The sequence below is a fragment of the Trichosurus vulpecula genome, chromosome 6 (assembly GCF_011100635.1).
Source record: "Trichosurus vulpecula isolate mTriVul1 chromosome 6, mTriVul1.pri, whole genome shotgun sequence".
In the NCBI taxonomy this organism is placed as follows: domain Eukaryota; kingdom Metazoa; phylum Chordata; class Mammalia; order Diprotodontia; family Phalangeridae; genus Trichosurus; species Trichosurus vulpecula.
This window is the reverse complement of record NC_050578.1, coordinates 276,179,913-276,199,434: the sequence shown is the minus strand read 5'-3', so window position 1 is coordinate 276,199,434 and position 19,522 is coordinate 276,179,913. Positions and strand designations below refer to the sequence as shown.

At 57.5% G+C, this 19,522-nt stretch overlaps 2 protein-coding genes across 2 annotated transcripts; one reads left to right on the top strand and one right to left on the bottom strand.

Annotated features, from left to right (window-relative positions):
• The first annotated feature begins 3,617 nt into the window (after window positions 1-3,617).
• On the top strand, window positions 3,618-6,476 carry CD248 (CD248 molecule). The gene has a single exon (XM_036763905.1). The coding sequence runs from the start codon at window positions 3,632-3,634 to the stop codon at window positions 5,975-5,977; it is 2,346 nt and encodes a 781-aa protein (XP_036619800.1). The 5' UTR covers window positions 3,618-3,631; the 3' UTR covers window positions 5,978-6,476.
• A 5,969-nt stretch (window positions 6,477-12,445) lies between these two features.
• On the bottom strand, window positions 12,446-17,160 carry TMEM151A (transmembrane protein 151A). Its single transcript, XM_036762585.1, has 2 exons — window positions 16,870-17,160; window positions 12,446-15,244 (listed from the first exon to the last, which is right to left on the bottom strand). Exons 1-2 carry the CDS (start codon window positions 16,963-16,965, stop codon window positions 13,928-13,930), a joined length of 1,413 nt encoding a protein of 470 aa, XP_036618480.1. The 5' UTR covers window positions 16,966-17,160; the 3' UTR covers window positions 12,446-13,927.
• Window positions 17,161-19,522: the final 2,362 nt, after the last annotated feature.

Below are 19,522 nucleotides of genomic sequence, written 5' to 3'. Positions count from 1 at the left end.
CATCTGCATTCAGACTCCATGGTTCTCTCTCTGGATGTAGCCAGCTCTCTCCATCATGAGTCCTTTGGCGTTGTCTTTGCACCTTGTGGTGCTGAGAAGAGCCAAGTCTATCAGGGTTAGTCATCACAGAATCCATATATCTGTGGTTGTGATAATGTTCTCCTGGCTCCGCTCCGCTCACTCAGCATATCATGTAGGTCTTTAAAAGTTGTTATGAAGTCCGTATCTTCCCCATTTCTTATAGCACACTAGTATTCCATTACACTCATATACCACAACTTGTTCAGCCATTCCCCAATTGAGGGGCATCCCCTCGATTTCCAATTCTTTGCTACCACAAAAAGAGCCACTATAAATATTTTTCTACATACAGGTCCCTTTCTCCCTTGTGTAATCTCTTTGGGATTTAGCCCTAGGAGTGGTATTGCTGAGTCAAAGAGTATGCACATTTTTTGGCCTTTGAGCATAGTACCAAATCGCTCTCCAGAGTGGCTGGATCAGTTCACAACTCCACCAGCAATGTAACAATGTTCCAATTTTCCCACATCCTCTCCAGCATTTATCATTTTCCTGTTTTGTCATTTTTGCCAATCTGACAGGAGAGATGGGGTACCTAAGAGTTGTTTTGATTTGCATTTCTCTAATCAGGAGTGATTTAGAGCATTTTTTCATATGCCTATAGATAGCCTTAATTTCTTCCTCTGAAAACCACCTGTTCATATCCTTTGACCATTTCTCAATTGGGAAATTACCTGTATTCCTATAAATTTTGGCTCAGTTCCCTGTATATTTTAGAGATGAAGGCCTTTATCAGAGACACTGGTTGTAAAGATTTTCTCCCAATTTTCTGCTTCCCTCCTAATCTTTGTTGCATTGGCTTTGTTTATACAAAAATTTTTCAATTTAACATAATCAAAATTATCTATTTTGCATTTTGTAATGCTCTCTACCTCTTGTTGGGTCATGAATTCTTTGCTTTTCCATAAATCTGATAGGAAAATTCCACTTTCTACAGGAAGCCTCTCAACCCCCTTGACTGAGTGCCTTCCCTCTGGTAATTATCACCTATTTGGCTGTTCATTTTCTCATTGTCTCCCCTGCTAGATGGTAAGCTCCTTGAGGGCAAGCCTGGTTGTTTGGGTTTTTTCCCTTTCTTTGTACCCTCTGAGTTTAGCACAGTGCCTGGCACACAGCTGGTGCTTAATAAATGCTTATTGAATGGAAATCCAATGGCCTTTCCTCAGAGCTCATCCCCTTGCCCTCTCTGCTGCCTATGATGCTGTCCATCATCTTGTCTTGATGCTCTCTCTGGTCTCTCTAGGCTCTTGTGATGATGGGCTCCCGCCTGGTTCTCTCCAACCTTTCTGACTGTGCAGGGTCTTACCCCAGGCCACGCCTCTAATTGTGGAGATTCCCCAGGCTCTGTCTAGGGCCTTCTCCCCTCATCTCCACAGTCTTTCTTGATGTCTCCTGAGCTCCCTCGGGTTAGATAGCATCTCTGTGGATGACTCCTGGCTGCTGGGCTCCTGCTTCATCCTGGCCATTTCTGTGTGCCTGGAATGCTCTCTCCCCTTCCCTCCTCCTCCTGGCTTCCCTGGATTTCTTCAAGATTCAGCTCAGTCCCTGCCTCTTACTGAAGGCCCTCCTGGCCATGTCCCTGGCTCCTACCCTCAGAGTCCATGGCTCCTGGAGGGCAGCACCCATGTCCCTCTTTCTTTGTATGCCCACTGCTCAGCCCAGTGCCTGGCACATTTGCCACACTCTTTGTGACCCCATTGAGGGCTTTCTTGGCAGAGATACTGGCAGGGTTTGCCATTTCCTTCTCCAGAGCATCCAGGCAAACAGGGTGAAGTGACTTACCCAAGGTCACACAACGAGTAAGCAATCTGAGACTGGATTTGATCTCAGGGTATTCCTGACTCCAGGCCTGGTGCTCTACCCACTGAGCCACCTAGCTGCCTCCTGCCTGGCACATACTTCTATGTGCATGGCAGGGAGGGATCATGCCTGTGTATGTCTGTGCCCACATCCCAACAGAGCTGGGGGAAAGGCCCTGAATTTTCTTGCTTCATTTGGAACACATTATGTACCAATCACGTGTCTGTGTGTGGATGTTTGTGTGGCTAGAGCATGGATGACCTCCTTCTAGACCTTGCTCCTCTCCTCCTTGACCTGCGTATCCGGCCTCCCCATCTCCCAGTCTGTGGCCCCCAACTCCGGCGAGCGAAGGGTCAGGATGGGAGAAAGAGCCCTGAGAGGCATTTCCTGTTTAGGGGCTTCCCTCCCCCCTTCCCTCTTCTCCCCAGAGCCAGCACAGAACATCCATCTTCTGCTGGGGGGGTGGGGTTGTCTGGAGGACCAAGGAGGAGCTGAGGCTAGAGAGGCCATGTACTGAGACTTGCAGCTTGGTATGTTAGAGTGTGTGTGTGACCAAGAGTTAGCATGTCAGAGTATGTGACTAGGAGGGTTAGCATGTTAGAGCACATGTAGTAGGTTAGTGTGTTAGACTGTGTGACTAAGCAGGTTACCAAGTCAAAGCATGTATTGTGATGGAAATGATTAATGTGTTAGCACATGTAAAATGCAGATGTTAGAGCACCCATGACTGGGAGATGTGAGTGGGTCAGAACATTAGTGATGGAGGCAGGAGGTGTGTATGTCACAGACAGGATGTGCTTAGCATGTTAGAGCATGTAGATAAAGAGGGCCAGTCTGTCAGAGCACTGGGTATGCCAGAAGCCAGAGAGGGTTAATATCTCAGAACACGTGTGTGGCTGAAAGAGTTACCGTGTCAGAGTGGAGAGAAAGCAGAGACCAGGGTAGCAGAGAAGGAAGGGTCTTCAGGTCCGTCAGCCCCAGCCCCTTCAGCCACAGAAGCAGAAGCTGACGACTGGCAGGGTAAGCGAAAGTCACACGGGCAGCAAATTTCTGGGCAAGGAGGTTAGCATGTAGGAGCATGTGTGTCACTGGGGTTAGTATGTCAGAGCATGCATTGCTGAGGAATGTTTGGGCCTGTGGTAAACACCACAGCTCATCTTGGGAGGCAGAGTCTGGCAGCTCAACCCCTCCCATGCCTGGGGGGGATCGTTTCTAAGAAGTTGGCCAGCCCCATCCCCCTCCTCCTCCATCCTGATGGCCCTCTCCTGCCCTCCACACTTTCCGCTCCCCTTCTCTGCCCTGGTGGGGCAGCCGGTCCACACTCCTTTTCCCCTTGCTCCCCCTCAGTCTCTGGATTCCCTCGATTCCCTTCACCGGATGGCTTCCCCTCTCCCCCATACCCCACTGCACTTCTCACCCCTTGTCCCCTCCTGTCCCTCCTGTTCCCTCCTGTCCCCTCCTTTCCTCTTCTCTCTCCCTCACACCTCCAGTCTCCTCCTCTTTCACTTACACCTCTCCTCTCCTCCCTTCTCCCCTCTCTCTCCCGCCCAGGCTGTTTCCTGCTCTGGGTCCCTGGGGGGAGCAGGGGGAAGCTGGCAGCCTCCCCAGACTTTGCCTTACAAGGGCAGGGAACTGGGCCCCAAGTCCCGCCCCTCTCCCCCCCACACACCCCCTGCCTGGAGGCCCCAATCTCCTCCCCCTGTCAAGAGTGGCTGGTGGGGCCTGGCCAGGCTAGTCTGTCGGGGGGACAGCGATGCTGAGGTTACTCCTGGCCTGGGTGGCCCTGGGGCCCACCCTGGCTCAGGGTCCCGGGCCCACGGAGGAGGCTGCAGCCTCCTGTGGCCCGACTAGCTGCTACGTGGTCTTCTACAGGCGCAGGACCTTCTTGGAGGCCTGGAGGGCCTGCCGCGAGCTAGGGGGCAACCTGGCCACCCCGAAGACCCCAGAGGAGGCTCAGCGTGTGGGTCTCCTGGCAGGCCGGCAGGCCGAAGAGGTCCCCGGACAGCTCCTGTGGATTGGACTCCAGCGGCAACCCCGCCAGTGCCATCCTCAACGCCCTCTGCGGGGCTTCACCTGGACCACCGGGGACCAAGACACAGCTTTCACCAACTGGGCTTCGCCTGCCGGTCTCGGGGCCTGCCCGGCCTTGCGCTGCGTGGCCATGGAGGCCGGGGGCAGCCAGCTGTGGCGTGAGGGCTCCTGCACCCTTCCTGTGGACGGCTACTTATGCCAGTTTGGTTTTGAGGCAGCCTGCCCGGCACTGACCATTGAGGAGGGCCAGGACGGCCCCACACTCTACACCACGCCCTTCCAGCTGGTCACAGACACCCTGGACTGGCTGCCCTTTGGCTCCGTGGCTGACGTGCCCTGCTTGGAGGGTGGCAGCACTTCGCTGCTTTGTATGCAGAGGCCCGAGGGTGGCGTGGGCTGGTCCCGCAGAGGGCCAGTGTGCCCAGGTCCGAGGCCCGGCGTGGCTGGCTGCGCTCTGGATAACGGAGGCTGTGAGCATGAGTGTGTGGATGAGGCCGGTGGGAGAGTGTCCTGCCGCTGCGCTGAGGGGTTTCGTCTGGACGGTGATGGGCACAGTTGTGTGGACCCCTGTGCCGAGGCCCCATGTGAACAGCAGTGTGAGCCAGGTGGGCCTGGCGGTTACAGCTGCCACTGTCGCCTGGGCTTCCGGCCGGCGGAGGACGAGCCTCACCGCTGCCTGGACACAGACGAGTGCCAAATCCCCGGTGTGTGCCAGCAGATGTGCGTCAACTACGTTGGAGGTTTTGAATGCTATTGCAGTGAAGGGCACGAGCTAGAACCTGACGGCATCAGCTGCAGCCCCCTGGGAGCAGGGCAGGGGGCCCTGGGTGGGGAGTCGCAGGAAGAGGATGACGATGAGGAAGAGGAGGAGGAGGAGGAGGAGGACGAGGCCTGGGACAGCTTTGATGGGGGCTGGACCGAGTCCCTTGGGCCCCTGTGGTTGGACCCCACAAGACCACCGCTTGCCTTTGAGCCACCATTCAGGCCCCTGCTTCCCCATGTCAGCCCCACGCGGCCACCTCTCTTCATCCCCCCCAGATCTCCCTACCGACCCCCACTACTCTCAATCACCCACCCCCCCAGGCTTCCCTCCACACACCACCCGTTGCCCCCTGCCCACTGGCTCCCCATGATCCCTGCAACCCACCCCGCTGTGCCCCCAGCCTACCAGCTCCCTATCTTCTCTGCTACCCACCCTCCTGCTCATAAGCTTCCTGCCATCCCTGTTTCCCAACCCCCTTTGCCTCCAGTCCACAAACCTCCGCTGGGTTCTACCACTCACTTTCCCATGCCCTCTGCACACCAGCTCCCTCCTCACTCTGCCACTAAAACTCCCTTGCTGCCTACCCAGCATTCCCCTAGCCTTCCTACCAACCCTCCCACTTTGCCTCCTGCTCATAGACACCCTGCAGCCCCTGGTGCCCACCGACCTGTGCCCTCTGCCCAGCAGCCCCCTCTGGTTTCTGCAACCAAGCCTCCTCTACCCTTCACCTCTCCGCTAACCTTGATCACCAGCCCCCACAGGCCTCTGCACCCAGCTCATTCATCCCCTGGGCTTACTGCCACACGGTCCTTTCTCCAGCCCGCTCTCTCTCTTCCCCTTCCCACAGACCAGGCCCCACAGGCCCCCACTTCCCAATCACCCAGACCCCAAACTTCATCCCCCCTGGCCCCAGCCCCTTTGACTCCTGAAGCTCTCAGCAAGCTTCTGGCCTCTCCTACCCCTTCTCCTTTGCTACCAGGGACCCCTTCCTATCCCCCCAGCAGCCCCCCAGACCCCGGTCCAGCCCTGGATGTTCTGGGGTCCTCTCTGCCACCTCCCACAGCCCGGAGCCGGAGTCGCAGGGATGACCGCTGGCTGCTGGTGGCCCTCCTGGTGCCCACCTGTGTGTTTTTGGTGATTCTTTTAGCTGTGGGTATTGTATACTGTACCCGCTCTGGGCCCCGGGCCCCCAACAAAAGCATTACAGACTGTTACCACTGGATCACAAACTCGGGGGCCAAAGGGGAGACTGAGCCCAAGGGGGGCAGCCTGTCAGGGGTCATGACCTGCAGAACCAGTGTGTGATTGGTGGGAAGGAGGAGGACAGGAACCCCTCCCTCCTTGGACCTACAAGGAGCTAGCCCCTCTCCCATGGAACTGGGGACAGGGGACCCCTATTAGACTGAAGCCCAGGAAACTGCATCCCGGGACCGGTGAGGGAATCAGCTGTCCCCTTCAGTCCCAAGCTCACTACTACTCCCCATAGGGTTGGGGGAACCCAGGTATGCTGCCCCTTCACCCCTAGCTCGCCTCCATGGACACACCTGGCCCAGCTCTCCTGCCAGGACCCAGGCATCAGCCCACTGCACTCACTGTGGGGCACCAGGCCTCCTGGTCTGCTCTGCCTTCTCTGCTCACACTTTTCCAGTCCCTAGGCCCACCTCCAAGCCTCCCACCCAGTGGAAATTGCTTGGCTCCAGGACCCTTTCAGGGCTTGGGGAGCACGAGGAGGTTGGTGGGAGGGGAATCTCACCTGGACTGGCCAGGTCCTGGAATATTCCAATAAATGGGGTGGTGACCCTTACCTCAGCTTTTCATATGGGGGCTGGGGCCAAGGCTGAGGCCCCCTGGAGGAGGAGGAAGAGGAATGTGTTGCTGGAAGGGAGGCAGATGAGAAAGGTCCCGTGCCCAGAGAGAGGGCATAATGGGAGGTCAGAGGAGGACAAAGTAGGGAGAAGTAGAACTTGTTTCCTTCCCCCCAAGCCTCAAGGAGTTTTTGGCATTGTGGGGCTGGGAGGAGAGTGTCACAGGATCAGGATTTAGAGTGACAGAGTACTCATAGGGGTGGTGATAAAAGGATTTGTTCTGTAAAACTTGGACTGTCAAAAGGCTGCACCCAAGGACCTAGAAGACCACAGGTTCCCCAACCCTGACTAGAATGACAAACCTTACAGATGAGGAAACTGAGTCCCAGAGAGAGGCAGGGACTTCTCCAAGGTCACATGTCTGGTTTAGGGCAGACCTGGGATCTGAATTCAGATGTTTAGCTCTCTGTTCTCGCTCTGACCACCACAGGACCCTGGCCTGGTGGGGTTTGGGGTTAGAATATAGACAGGGAGGTGGACAGCTGGAGAGATGTAAAGGAAAGGGGGCCCCAGATTGTAGGCCCTGCCCATTCTTTGCAGAGTCACTGAGTTTTATGGGCCAGGTCTCTCTGGCTAGACCCTACTTAACCCCTGTGAGCCTGCTCTCTCCCAGCCCTTCCAGGTCAGGCCCCCTGGACCAGGGACATTGCAGTGAAGGCCCAGCTTTGTAAAGAGTGGAAGATGGCAGAAAGACACACTGGAGTTTGTTCCCAGTCCTGATTTGGCCAGGCAGTTCCCAACAAACTCCTTCCCAGAGCATCAGCCTTGGACCTCCTTACTCACCCTCAGCTGAGAGCAAGGAGTGGGCCTGGGGAAATGGAACTTTAGGAATTCAGGGGTTTGAGGAGGTAGAATTATAGACTCTGGGCATTTCTGGATCTTGTTTTAGAGAGGAAACTGAGGCACAAAGCAAGGCGAGCCTTGGTGCAAGTTCAGGACCCAGGCTTAGAGGGCCGATTTGTTCCTGGGGGCCCATAGGCTAAGGGGGTAGGCTTTGGCGCCTGGGTCCCCCACAGTCCCTGTAATTTCCCAATCCTAGCATCTAGGGGTCTCTAATTACAAGCAGAGCTGAGTATCTCAGAGGCAGCCCCACCTCCCCCGGGGCCTCCATCCCCTTCCCATGAGGGTGGGGATAGGAGTCTGAGAGACTCAGGTCTGTAGCAGAGGGGAGAGAGGGGACTTGGAGCACGTCCCTGCTCCCCCCTCCGACTCCCCCACCCCAGCCTGGGACTTGCTTGGCCTTCATAGGGTAGAGCAGAAGGTCCCCAGGGAGGCCTCCCTGAGGGAGTCTGGGAGGGGGAGGGGACAGGGCACAGCAGGGGAGTCTCAGCAGGGGCCATGGTGGGAGGGGGGCTGCCGAGGCCCCCAGCAGAGGGAAGGAGGGGCCTGGACACAAGCTGCCTCTGCTCTCACGTTCCCCTAACTGAAACCAGACGTGCCTCCAGATCCCAGATCCGGTCTAAGTTTCTAACATGGGATCCCAGCCTGGAGCCTGATGGAGGAAGGAGGGGGGGGAGAGGGAGAGAGAGAGAGAGAGAGAGAGAGAGAGAGAGAGAGAGAGAGAGAAAGAGAGAGAGAGAAGAGGACTGACAAAGATAAAAACAGAGATAGAGAGAAAGGAGAGAAGGGAGAGACAGAGACAGAAAGAGAGACAGAGAGAGAAAAAAGGAGGGAGGGGAGAGAGAAGAGACTGAGAAAGAAGGAAGCGGGGAAGATGATGAGCCCCACACTTTTCCCTGGTCCCAGGACAAGCTCAGAAGCCAGAGAGGCAGGAAGCCTGAAAGCATAGCCTGGAGCCGAGGGTCTGGGACGAGGGTGGTTGGGGGGTCGGGAAGGGAGTGGGATGGGAGGAGAGATCGCGCCGAAGGCTGGTCAGGGATCCTGGCACAGGGATGAGGGAGGGAGTGCTAGGCTAGGAGGAGGACCCAGGGCCAGGACCCAGGAGAGGACAGAAACCGCGATGGGGAAAGGAGTAGAGGCCGGGGTAAGAACAGGGCCAGGGGACAGCTCCAGGGACGGCGGGAGCAGAGCGGGGCTCGCCAGGGGCAGTGGCAGGAGCAGAGTCGGGGACAGACCAGGATGGGGACAAGTCCAGAGAAGGGGCCAGGACCACGGAGGAGGGCAGGGACAGGGACAGGACAGAGACGGAGGCAGGGGTGGGAACAGCGACAGGCCCTGGGGTCGAAGGAGGGGATGGGGCAGAAACAGTAGTGAGACTGGCGGAGGGGTAGAGGGAGCGGAGGGGATGGGCCGAGGTCCGGGGGTGGGGGCGTGCGTGGGGTCCTTGCCCTTTGAGCTCGGGAGACGTCTAGGGACGCCCCGAGGGCATCAAGGAGTTAACTCGGCCCTGGCCAGGACTGGAGGGGGCAGGGGCCGGGAGGGGGCCGCCGAGAGCTCTCTGTCATCCCCTAATGAGCACCAGATGCAGAGTGGCGTGCGGCCTCGGGAGCTCGGCCCCGCCCCGGCATCGGGCCCCGCCCAGAAACCCTGATTTTTCTCCAATTGGAGCTCACAGGCTCCACCCCCAGAGAGCGGAGCCTCCGCAGCCCTGGGGTCCCGCCCCCTCCCTGAGCCTTTCGGTGTTGGGGGTGGGTCCCCGACCCCGGACCCCGGCTCGGGGTCTCCAGAGCAGGAGGGCTTCGGAAGCCACCTAGACCAGTTGGAGCAGGGATCCCCCACCAGGCGCCACTCTACTTGCAGACATCTCGTTACGGGGAGCTCATTCCCTACAGGGTCATTTCCCTGGTTGTTGGGGAGTTCTCCTGATCCCGTGCACGGCGTTTTGCTCTAGGGAGCCAAGCAGAACGAGTCTGAACTCTTTTTCCTGGAGACCCCCCGCCACCCAATCCGGCCCAACTCCTGTGGCGCAGGTCAAACAGTCCAATTGGGGCGAACGAAACTTCCGAGCAGTTCAGCAAACATTTATTGTGCGCCTACGCGGTGGGGTAAGCTGGGCCAGAGAGCTGGGGGCCGGGCAGGGCTCCGGGGCCTCGGTGAGTGAGCCTTTGTCGCCACCTACCGCTCGCTCGGCCTCAGTCGTCCAGGTGTCCGCCCGTGCTCAGCCCCAGCTCGTCCCACCCGGATGCCTGCCAAGCGGGGGCTGTTGCACCAGCAGCAGCCGCCCTGTCCGCGGAAGCCCTGAACGTTAATCCGAGCTGTGACCAGCCCTGGAACGTCTCTCAGACACGACCCCTCTGCCTCTGACACTGCCACCCACCTAGTGCCTGCTGGGTGGGTGGGTGGGGGTCTGCCTGCCTCACGTCTCTCCCCACTCCACTCCATCCTCCATTCAGCCACCAAAGGGATCCAGGTCTGACCACGGCAGCCCTACTTAATGAACGCCCCTAAGCTGGGTTTGGCCCTCAAAGTCCTTCAGCCCCTGTCCCTCCCCCCACATCCTCTTCCATCCAGTGTGGCTTCTGACTCTGGGCATTTTCTCTGGCCTCTCCGCTGCCTGGGAGGCTCTCCCTCCCCGATTCCCTGAAATCCCAGCTGAGACCCCTTCCTACAGGAAGCCCCCCAATCCCTCTTCATTCCAGTGCCTTTCTTCTCTTACTTTTGATGTCTCCTGAGTACACCACTTGTTTGCACCATATATTTGTTTCTTTGCAGCCATTAGATTATAAGCTCCTAGAGGGCTGGGACTGTCTTTTGTCTTTCTTTGTATCCCCAGGGCTTAGCACAGGGCCTGGCAGTTAGTAGGTACTTCATAAATGCTGGCTGACTGACTGGCTTGTTCCAGGTCACACAAGTGACCAAGCTGAGATTGCAGCCCAGGGCCTCCCGACCCCAAATCCTGCAGTGCAGAGGCAGCCCTACTGTTTGCTTGTGCCTTGGTATTCCCAGTGCCTGGCACAGTGCCAGCACACAGTAGGTACTCAATAAATGCTTGTTGAATGAGTATTGGGGGGGACTCTCTAACCTAGCTATGGGAGGTGGGGATCTCTTCACCGGAAGGCCCAGGAGACTTGGGGCTTCCCCATGGATGGCATGCTTGTTGACTCGAATACCAGGGCATCAGGAAGGGCTGAGAAGCCTCATGGAAACCACCACCTTTAGAGCTAGAAGGGAATTTCAAGACCACTCCATGTCCTAGAGAAAGCATCTGGGACCCAGAGAGAAGTGACCAGCCCAAAGTCTCACAGATCAGAATTGGCAGAATCCGCACTCTGCTCCAGACTCCTCTTTCCCCCTGGGGCTCACTCGCTTGCTATTGTAGCTGGAAGAATCCTGAGAGATCTAATCCAGCCTCATTCTACTGATGAGGATTCTGAGACTACCAGAGAAGTGAGTTACCCAAGGTCACACAGGGTGGGGCCTCGGGCCTGGCAGTGCTGGTTCTCAGTGTCCTTATCGGGGGACCCCAAGGCCCCTCCCAGCCACGAGGCCTCTGGGTCCTAACAAGCTCCCACATGAAGACGTGGATGGTCCGCATGTCCATCGCCCTCCCTGGGCCACGTCTGCCTCTTGGATGGGCCAGGTGTGGGCACAACCACCCACGTGTCTGCCAGAGGCCTGGCGTGTAGTCTCGGCCCTACCGACCTCAGCTTCTGCATCTGTAAGATAAGTGGGCATGAAAAAGAGAGTCTTCCGGGTCCCTCTGAGCTCTGGTAGTCTCTGTTCAAAGGTCCCTTCTAGCTGGAGCAGGGAGTGGCATGGGACAGCTAGGCCTTTGAACCATGACCTCTCCACTGGACTGGCCAGGCCTCCAGGCTAGTCCTGGGCTGCCCCCTCTCCCGTATCCATCCCTTATGCTCTGTCTTCTGTCCTGGAGCTCTCCCTCATTCTCTGGAATGGGGGGAAACCCAGCTGCCTCCTGAAGATGCCAGATGTTGGCCCCATGGCTGGCTAGCCTTTCTCTGCCATCTACAAAATGGGGCAGGAAGCCCAGCTCAGCCCCTGCCCTGCCACCCTCTGCCACCTCCAGAGTGGTTCAGCAAGCCTCCCTCCTCCTTTAAGGTTTGCTCCAGGCCGGGTCCAGCTCCGGATGACCTCAAGGCCTGGCTCCCTCCTGGGGTCCCAGGCCCATAGTCTTCTCCCCTGACATTCAAGCCCTGAACCCCTGACCCCTGCCTGAAGTCTTCCTCAAACACACAGGAGCACCCATCCCTTGTGTCCTCCCTGATTCACAGAAACTGAGTCTGCCCTAAGTCCTTGAGTTCCTAGTTATGGCTCTACTTTCAACTCTGACCCACTGTGTTCTCTGTTCTCAACGCCCCCCCTTCCCCACCATCTCTGACATTCCTGGTTCTGAGCTTCCTCCTGCCTCTGACATTCCCTGTTCTAAGACCCATCCCAGCTCTAATATTCCATGTTCTCAGGCCCCTCCCAGCTCTGATATTCCCTGTTCTCAGGCCCCTCCCAGCTCAGACATTTCCTGTTCTAAGCTTCCTCCCAGCTCTGACATTCCCTATTCTAAGCTTCCTCCCCAGTTCTGTGACATTAGATGTCCTAAGTATAAAGTTCTGTATTCTACGAGAGAGGAAGCCAAGAGCTCTGGCTTGCTCTGCTGTGACTAGAAACATCCTCCTGACAGTCTCTGTTCCTTGCCAGGGGCCACCTCGTCTCTTCCCTTGCCTGCCTAGTCCAGCGTACAGCTGTCTCTTGATGAGAAGCAAGGCAGTTGTCTCCGTGCAGGCCTTCCCCTTCCCTTCCAGGTCACTGCCTTGGGTCCCTGGAATAAGCCTTCCCTGGGGAGGACCCCAGGAAGCCCCCCCCAAGACTCACCAGACACTGGAGTCAGAAGAGAGCTGCCCTCTCCCAGGAAGTCCCTGTTTCTAGGCATGGCAGTGCCTGCCTCCTGTCTCCAGCCCTGACCTCAGTTTCCCTCTTTCCTCAGTTCATTTGAACCTCCCCCTGGCTCCTCTTTTCAGCCCCAACCCTCAGAAACCAGGAGCTGAAGCACAGCTATTTCATACCTTTTATTTGTCCCTTGTCTTCTTTGTAACCCTCATCCTGGGCTGATGCCCAGGCCTCCCCAGAAGGGGTGGTAGAGTACCATTAGAGGGTGTCCTCCCAGGAGGGTGTGGCATCCAGGCAGCCCTTGGACAGGGAAAGGAATCATCTAAGGAATGGGAGACCTCTCTAGGTATGGCAGGGTCCACTTGCACAAAGCTGCCCCTCGGGCACGGGGGTCGGGACATTAAAGAAGGGAGGGGGCTTTCAGAGCCTTGGGTGGCCCACATGCTGCCCCAGTTCCCCACACCCCATAGTTAGCTCTCTTGGGGTAGAGAAGACAGTTAAGAGAAGGAACATCATGACAAAGGAGAGGAGAGGAAAACAATGTGTCCCTTCGGAGGGAACAGGAAGGAGGCAGGTAGAGAGGGGCAAGAGGAAAGACAAGCAGTGCTGAGGGCCTCATGGCGAGGGGATGGGGTGCTAAGGACTGGGAGCTTCAGGAAGAGGCTGAGGAGGGGTCCCCTGGAGAAGACTGAGTGTTTGGATGTGATGTGGAAGGGATACAGTATGAACTGGAGAGAGGTAGGATTGTGGCCCACCTCCTGCCACTTAGTTCCACTGCCCCTCCCTATTAGGGCAGCCAGGCTAGTGCCCCCTGGGTTGGCCCTTCCCCCAGTTCAGGTTCTAATCCCCCTAGCCTGTGCTGGAAGGTTAGCCAGCTCTGAGATCACAGGAGCTGATGTGGTCCTGGCAGATGTGGTGTCTGCAGAAGGCCTCAGATTCTGGTACTGGCCCCATCATCAGTACTGACCCCCAGGGATTGAGGGAATGAGGCATAGGCCTTTGGGCTAGGTCTTCTGGGTCAGCCTGGCCAAGCCTCTCATCACCTCCCTTCCCCCATTTTTCTCCTTTCGTGCTTCTCCGAGGATAGAACCATGGGGGAGGAGGGTGGGGTGCTGTCCTCAAAGAACCAAGGAAGTGGAAGCTTGGGTGTGGGGGACAGGGCTCTCAGCTCCCAGTTCAGGGACGCTCCCCTTTGCCCTGGCTTGAATTTCTCTGGAGCCACTTCTAGCTCCAGCTACAAAAGACATATTTCCCCGGGGGTAAATGAGCCCTTGGCCCCAAGAAGAGTAAACATTTCCCTAGAAACCCCCACCCCCCACCCCAAGACATCCTCAGTACTTGCCATTGTCCTGGTCACTGGTAGCGCGGACTCAGATGGTCCCTTAGTTTAGGGCAAAGAATGTCCCCAGGAGAGGAGGAACCAGTGGTGATTGAGGGAACATCTGTTTCTCTACCACCCCTCCCCGAGATGAACAAAACCACTGGCACCTGGGCATTAGTTTCTACAGATACCAGACTGTGGCTTCCCCAAATGCCTGGTGCTTTTGCTATTTTGGTTCATACAAGAATCAATCACTCATCTGGTCCTGGGTGTGTGGGTCCTCTGCCAGGCTCTATTGCCACAACACCCATCTTTTGCTCAAAGAGCTCAGATCGCACCTTGCCCATCCCCCCGGCAACCTCCATCTCCATGAACAATGAGAACAGGGAAGTAAAGAGCATCCTGGTAGCAGGGGGGGCTCTCCAAGGGCTCCGTGTCTTCCCCCCGACGACCCAGTGGCCCCCCACTCAGGCTTCGGAAGACCCCCGTCGTAGCCCGGCTCCCACCTCCCAGGGAGAGGCGGCTTCGGCTGAAGGGCAAGCGGGGCCCGCTAGCCCGGGACGGGGGCAGCGAGTTGCTGCTGACAGAGCGGCGGCAGCGCTGGCAGCCTCTGAGGTAGGCTGTGGGGCCAGGGCCCATCAACATGGCCTCTGAGTAGCTGGGCACCAGCTGCCGATTGGAGCAAATGTGCCACTCCAGTTCTGTGAAGTCCACAGTGGCTACTCGAGAAAGTGATGGGCCTCCAGGGGCATGGCCAGGTGGGGGCGAGCTGGCCCCAAATAGCTTCTCCACCTGGTAGTGGACATGGGCCGTGCCATATGCAGCCACTACACGGAGTGGCCATGACAGTGTGGCCACAGATACCAGCCAGAACACCCAGGCCCGGGCATACCAGGGGGGGCTGCGGGGATCTGCAAACACCATCAGCGACTCTCGGAAGTCCACATCCTTCAGATGCATCCCTTCCCGGGCCTCCAGGTAGTCATCGAGGCCCTCATTGGCGCCAAAGAACCGGGCCCTCTGAGTGAGGTATGCAGCCTCAGCTTCTGCGCTTCCAAAGCTGAAACACTTGGTGAAGCGCAGGCGAGTAGCCGGGTGGTCTGACAGCCCCACCAGCTCTTTGGACACATCTCGGACACCGTGGGCAGAATAGTCGAATTCACCCCGTGCTGTCCGGCTATCAGCCCGCTCGTGGTAGACCTGGGTGGTGGTATATGCATCGCCATTGCGGTAGCGGGTTATTTGTCTGGTTCGTCGAACGTAATGGTAGCTGGTGGCCTTCCACCAGACACAAGGCGGGGCCTGCTGGAGGCGGCGTATCAGGGCCAGCACTGTGACCACATCTGTGCGTGGTGCCCTGGAGGCCCTCATGTGGCAGTGCCAGCACTCAGCCAGGTAGAGGAGGTAGAGGAGGGAGACGAAGGCCAGTGGGATGTACAGGTAGCCATCTGAGCAGGGACTGGCCTGGTAGGTGGCAGGGGTCCCATGGGAAAGGCCAGTGCCTATGGCCAGACGGGGTACGGTGGCCAGCCAGCACCAGGCCACCACAGCCCCACATGAATGGATGAGGAGGGTTAACAGGAGGCACTTCCAGTGGGACTCCCGACAAAGGGAAACTCCCAAAGACTGCTTCAGGGGCCGCTGCTGTGGGGTGGGGAAGTGGGGGGGGGGGCATGGGGAAAAGGAGAGGAAGAAAGAGAGAGAGAGAGAGAGAGAGAGAGAGAAGGAGGTGGCAGTCAGGCTGGCACAGAAACCAAGGGAGACTGGGGGAAAGGGACCCTTTAGTGCCACCCTGGGACTGAGAGAGAATTCCAGAAAGGGAACAGAGATGGGAGCAGGAGAACAGAACAGGAAAGGAGGTGGGGAGTCTGGGAACCAGAGGAATAGGCCTGGGGGCCGGGAGAGCAGCAGATGAATCCATCTGTGCAGTGGGGAGGGGGGTTTGACAGACAAGCTGGGTTTGTTGGTCAGCTCATCCTACTCCTTGTTCCCCCCCACACAATTCTCCTGGGAAAGGCTCACCCACCTAAGGGAACACCTGGCAAACCCTCTGGCTGGCTGAACTCCTGGAGAGCCCTGTCCCCCTCAAGCTCCAAGCCCCAAGCCCCTCCCCACCACACACACACACACACACACACACACACACACACACACACACACACCACTGAGGGAAGGAAGCCTGGGAATGAAGGCAGAAATATCTAAGGGGAAGGGAGAAGGAGGCTGAGTGTGTGGAGGTGGCTGAGGGAGGGGAAGATGGGAGAACAGAAGGCAGAAAGAAGCAAGAAGAAGCAAGGACCAGGGATAAGAATATGATGATGACTCCCCAAGCATCTGAAGAGGAAGCAGCAGAGACAAGAGGAAGTCCAAGGCCTCCTCACCTAGCCCCTACCAGCCCCCTCCCACTGGCCCCCACCTCCACATATTCACACAATGAGAGGAGAGCAGGCCAAGAGAAGCCCAAGGAGAGAAAACACCTCCCATCATGGACACTCCACCCCTCAGGTCTCACGCACTGCCTGTAGATAACACACACATAACATATCGACACACAACTTCGACACACAAACATGGGCACAGTTCATCCACACACACAAACCCCCCAATCTTCCAACCTCCATACTCTGCCCAAGCAGCCTGTTTTAGTCTCTCTGGCTCTGGGGTAGGTCCCAGGGGGACACACTGGGTGTCAATGCCATTTCCTCCTGCTGCCCACGACCTTGGAGCCTTATTCCTCTCTTTACCGTCCCCCCTTCCTCCTCCCCTTGGGGAAAGAGGGGTTAGAGCAGCCCGTGAAATCCAGAGGGTTCTTCCTTATCCTTCCTCCCCCCTCCTCCTTCCCTCCTCCTCCCTGTCTCCCGCCTCAGCCTCAGTCTCAGCTTCAGCCTCAGCCTCCGTGCTGCATTGCAGGCTGGGGCTCCCGAGCCAACGCTGAGAGAAAAGGGGATGACCCCGGCCTGCGGGAACCTAAGCCCCACTCCTTGAGCCCCTTCAACCCAAGCCGCCCCCTCCGGCCAATGAAGGAGGGTGAGTGGCGGCGTCCTCTTGCCCTGACGTCATGGGATGGGGGCGGGGCCGAATCTGGGGGTGTACTTAGTGCTGAGGACCCCCAATCCCCCCCAACTTCCTGCAGTAGGGGAATGTCCAAGGAAGCCACCCCCAGCCCTCCAGGGACCTTCACAGGGCGTCCCCAGGTCGGGGGAAGGAGGGTCAATCGGTGGCATCGCCGTTCTGTATGCGGGCCCTGCCCGCTGCTCCCCGTTATTTACCTCTTCCCTCAGAGGCTCCCCATCTGGGATGAGCGTGGGCACTTCCCCCCCATCGCCGCCGCCGTCTACACCGCCTTCTGACTCTCCTTGGGGCATCGTGTCCGCGCCTCCACCTCCAGGGGCCCGGTCATGATAAGGGAGATGGGCCCCGGGCGGGGGGCATCCGTTCGGCTCGGCTGCCACGGAGGGAGTGCTGAGCCAGAGCCCAGCCCCGCCCGCCCGCTGACCCCGCCCCCGCTGCACCGGCTGGCGCCGTCGGGAGCGCCTGGCACCGAGGCCCAACCTCCGCTCCTCCCCGCCCAACCCACCCTCCCCGAGATTCCCACAGCCCGCCTCTCTCGCAAGTCTCCCCAGTCTGTGTGTATTGGGAGGGGGGGGGAGCAGCACAGAGAGGAAAACACTTCCTTCCTGACGCCAGCCACTCTTTCCCTTCCTCCTCTTTCTCCTCTCCCTTCCCGCTGTCCCTTGTCTCTAGCACTCCCCTCCCTGAGGTCTTGGCTTGGGTGGGGGTGGCGGGACTGGGAGGTTTTGGTATCTGCTGGTTGGAGGCTCTCAGAAAACAAATTAAAGCCCTGAGAACTCACTGCAGCACTCCGCCGCCCCCCCCCCCCCCCCGCCCCCATACATCTTGTTCCAGAGCTTCCCACTCTGCCGGCCGAAAGGGGACAGTCAGGGAGAGGCCTATTTGGGGGGCAAAAAGGTTGGGATGGAACAGGCAGACACTTCGGGGCTGTGACGCTAAGGGCATTAGGCCCTACCCTTAAGGAGTCCTCCATTCTCACACACGCACACCTCCAGGCTTCTGGACTTTGGTGCTACCTAGAGTCAGTCAGGCCAAGATGATCTCTATCACACGATCCTGTCAGAGCTCTGGGCTCACAGTTCAGAAAGTCCTGGGGATTCTGGAGGCTGGGCCTGGGCAGTGACTGCTTCACTGCCTTATATCCCCAGTAAAGTGCACTGCACCTGGCACGCAATAGGCACTTAATAAATGTTTATTGATTGATCACTGGACTCAGCTCAGACATGTATTTTCTTGATCCTTTTTTATTAATTTATTAAGCACCTACTACTAGCTCTGTGTTAGGTGCTGGGAATACACCAAAACAGACCCTGCCTTCAAGAAGTTCTCGATCTAATGTGGGGGGGAGACAATATTCAAACAACTCTGAGGGTGACTCTGTGAGGAGGAGCCTGCAGATTTCTAAGGCGAGAATGAGCGGGACCCTTCAGGTATTTGAAGGTCTGCCATGTGAACGACGGCTTGGCTTTGTTCTGCTTGGCTCCAAAGGTCAGAACTGGGAGCAAGTAACAAGAAACGTTGCAAACGGGCTGGTTTCTGTTTAATATATGGAAAAACAAAAAAATAAAAATAAATATATTGAAGAACTCCCTAAGCAGTTGTTTAAAAGCACGCTAGGCTACTGAGGGGGATGGTATGAGTTCCCCAACACTTGAAGTCTGTAAGCAGGGCCTGGGTGACCACTAACTGGGAATGTTGCCAAGAGGTTGCCGGTTTAGAACTAGGTGCATTCTGAGGCTCCTTCCGACTCACATTCTTCGAGACCGCTCATTTCAGCACTCGGACAGCTCCCAAGTCCCTGCGGGACAAGAGGTGACCCCACAGGCTGCGGAGAGAAGTCAAGTCAACAAGCGTTTTCTCCGCGCTTACTAAGAGCCAGCCTATATGCTTAGAAGCACTGCACGGTGCCAAGGAAGGTCTGAAGGCCCGCCAGCCACAGATGGCAGGCAGAACTCAAAGACTTCCATTTACACCAATCCTGTGTCAGAGGCCCAGGGCACTCGCTCCGCCCAGCTCAGGGGCCTGGCTGTGACATCTCTCCAAGCTCCCACTTCTTGGGAGAGCTCCGTATTCATTGTATACCTCCAGGTCCTGGGAGGGGAGTGTCCCTGCAGAGGAGCGGGGTATGTGGGGAGCAGGAATACTGCACCAGTCATGTGTCCTCTCTCTGATCCTCAGTTTATTCATGTGTAAGGAATAGCTGCCTGCACTACCTCTCTCACAAAGCTGCGGTGTGCAAAGGGCTGTGTAAACCTTGAGGCCGGAGCTAGGAGGGGAAAGGGGAGAAGGGGTAAGAACGGAATGGCAGGGAGGAGAGAAAGCAGGAGTGGTGGAGGAAAGGTAGAGAAAACACCAGGGGAGAAAGGGCGCAGGGGCGGGGCGGGGGGGAGGAGAGAAGGGGGGAAGGGGAAGAGGTGGGTAAGGGAAAGAGAAAAGTAGAGAACGGAAGGGGAAAGAGGAAGGGGAAGGAAAGAGGAGGAGAAGGGGTTAGAGAGGAAAATGGGAAGGGAAGGGGAGGCGGGAAAAGAGGAAGGAGGGAAGGGGGAAGGAAAGAGAACTGGAGGGGAGGAGGGAGGAAGAAAAGAGGGGAAGGGGAGGAAAAGGGAGAGGTGAAGGTCAAGGGGAGGAGGGGAAGGGGGAAGGGAGGGAGAACAAGTTAAAAGGGAGGCGTGAAGAGCAAGGAGAGAAGGGGGAGAGGAAGAAAGGAGAGGACGCCGGAGCGAGAGCAGGGCCGAGCCTTTGGTAGCTCCCAGGTGCCCAGCCCCACCCAGCGGCTCAGCCTCAGCCACTCCCCCGACCCGCGGTGCAGTCGTGGCAGGGAGACCTTCACCCGCTCCATTGCGCAGGCGC

Coding starts and splice junctions, on each gene's coding strand:
- CD248 (XM_036763905.1), top strand. CDS start 3,632: ATGCTGAGGTTACTCCTGGCCTGGGTGGCCCTGGGGCCCACCCTGGCT.
- TMEM151A (XM_036762585.1), bottom strand. CDS start 16,965: ATGCCCCAAGGAGAGTCAGAAGGCGGTGTAGACGGCGGCGGCGATGGG. Junction 15,245..16,869: donor GGGAGCCTCTGAGGGAAGAG/GTAAATAACGGG, acceptor CCCACCCCACAG/CAGCGGCCCCTGAAGCAGTC.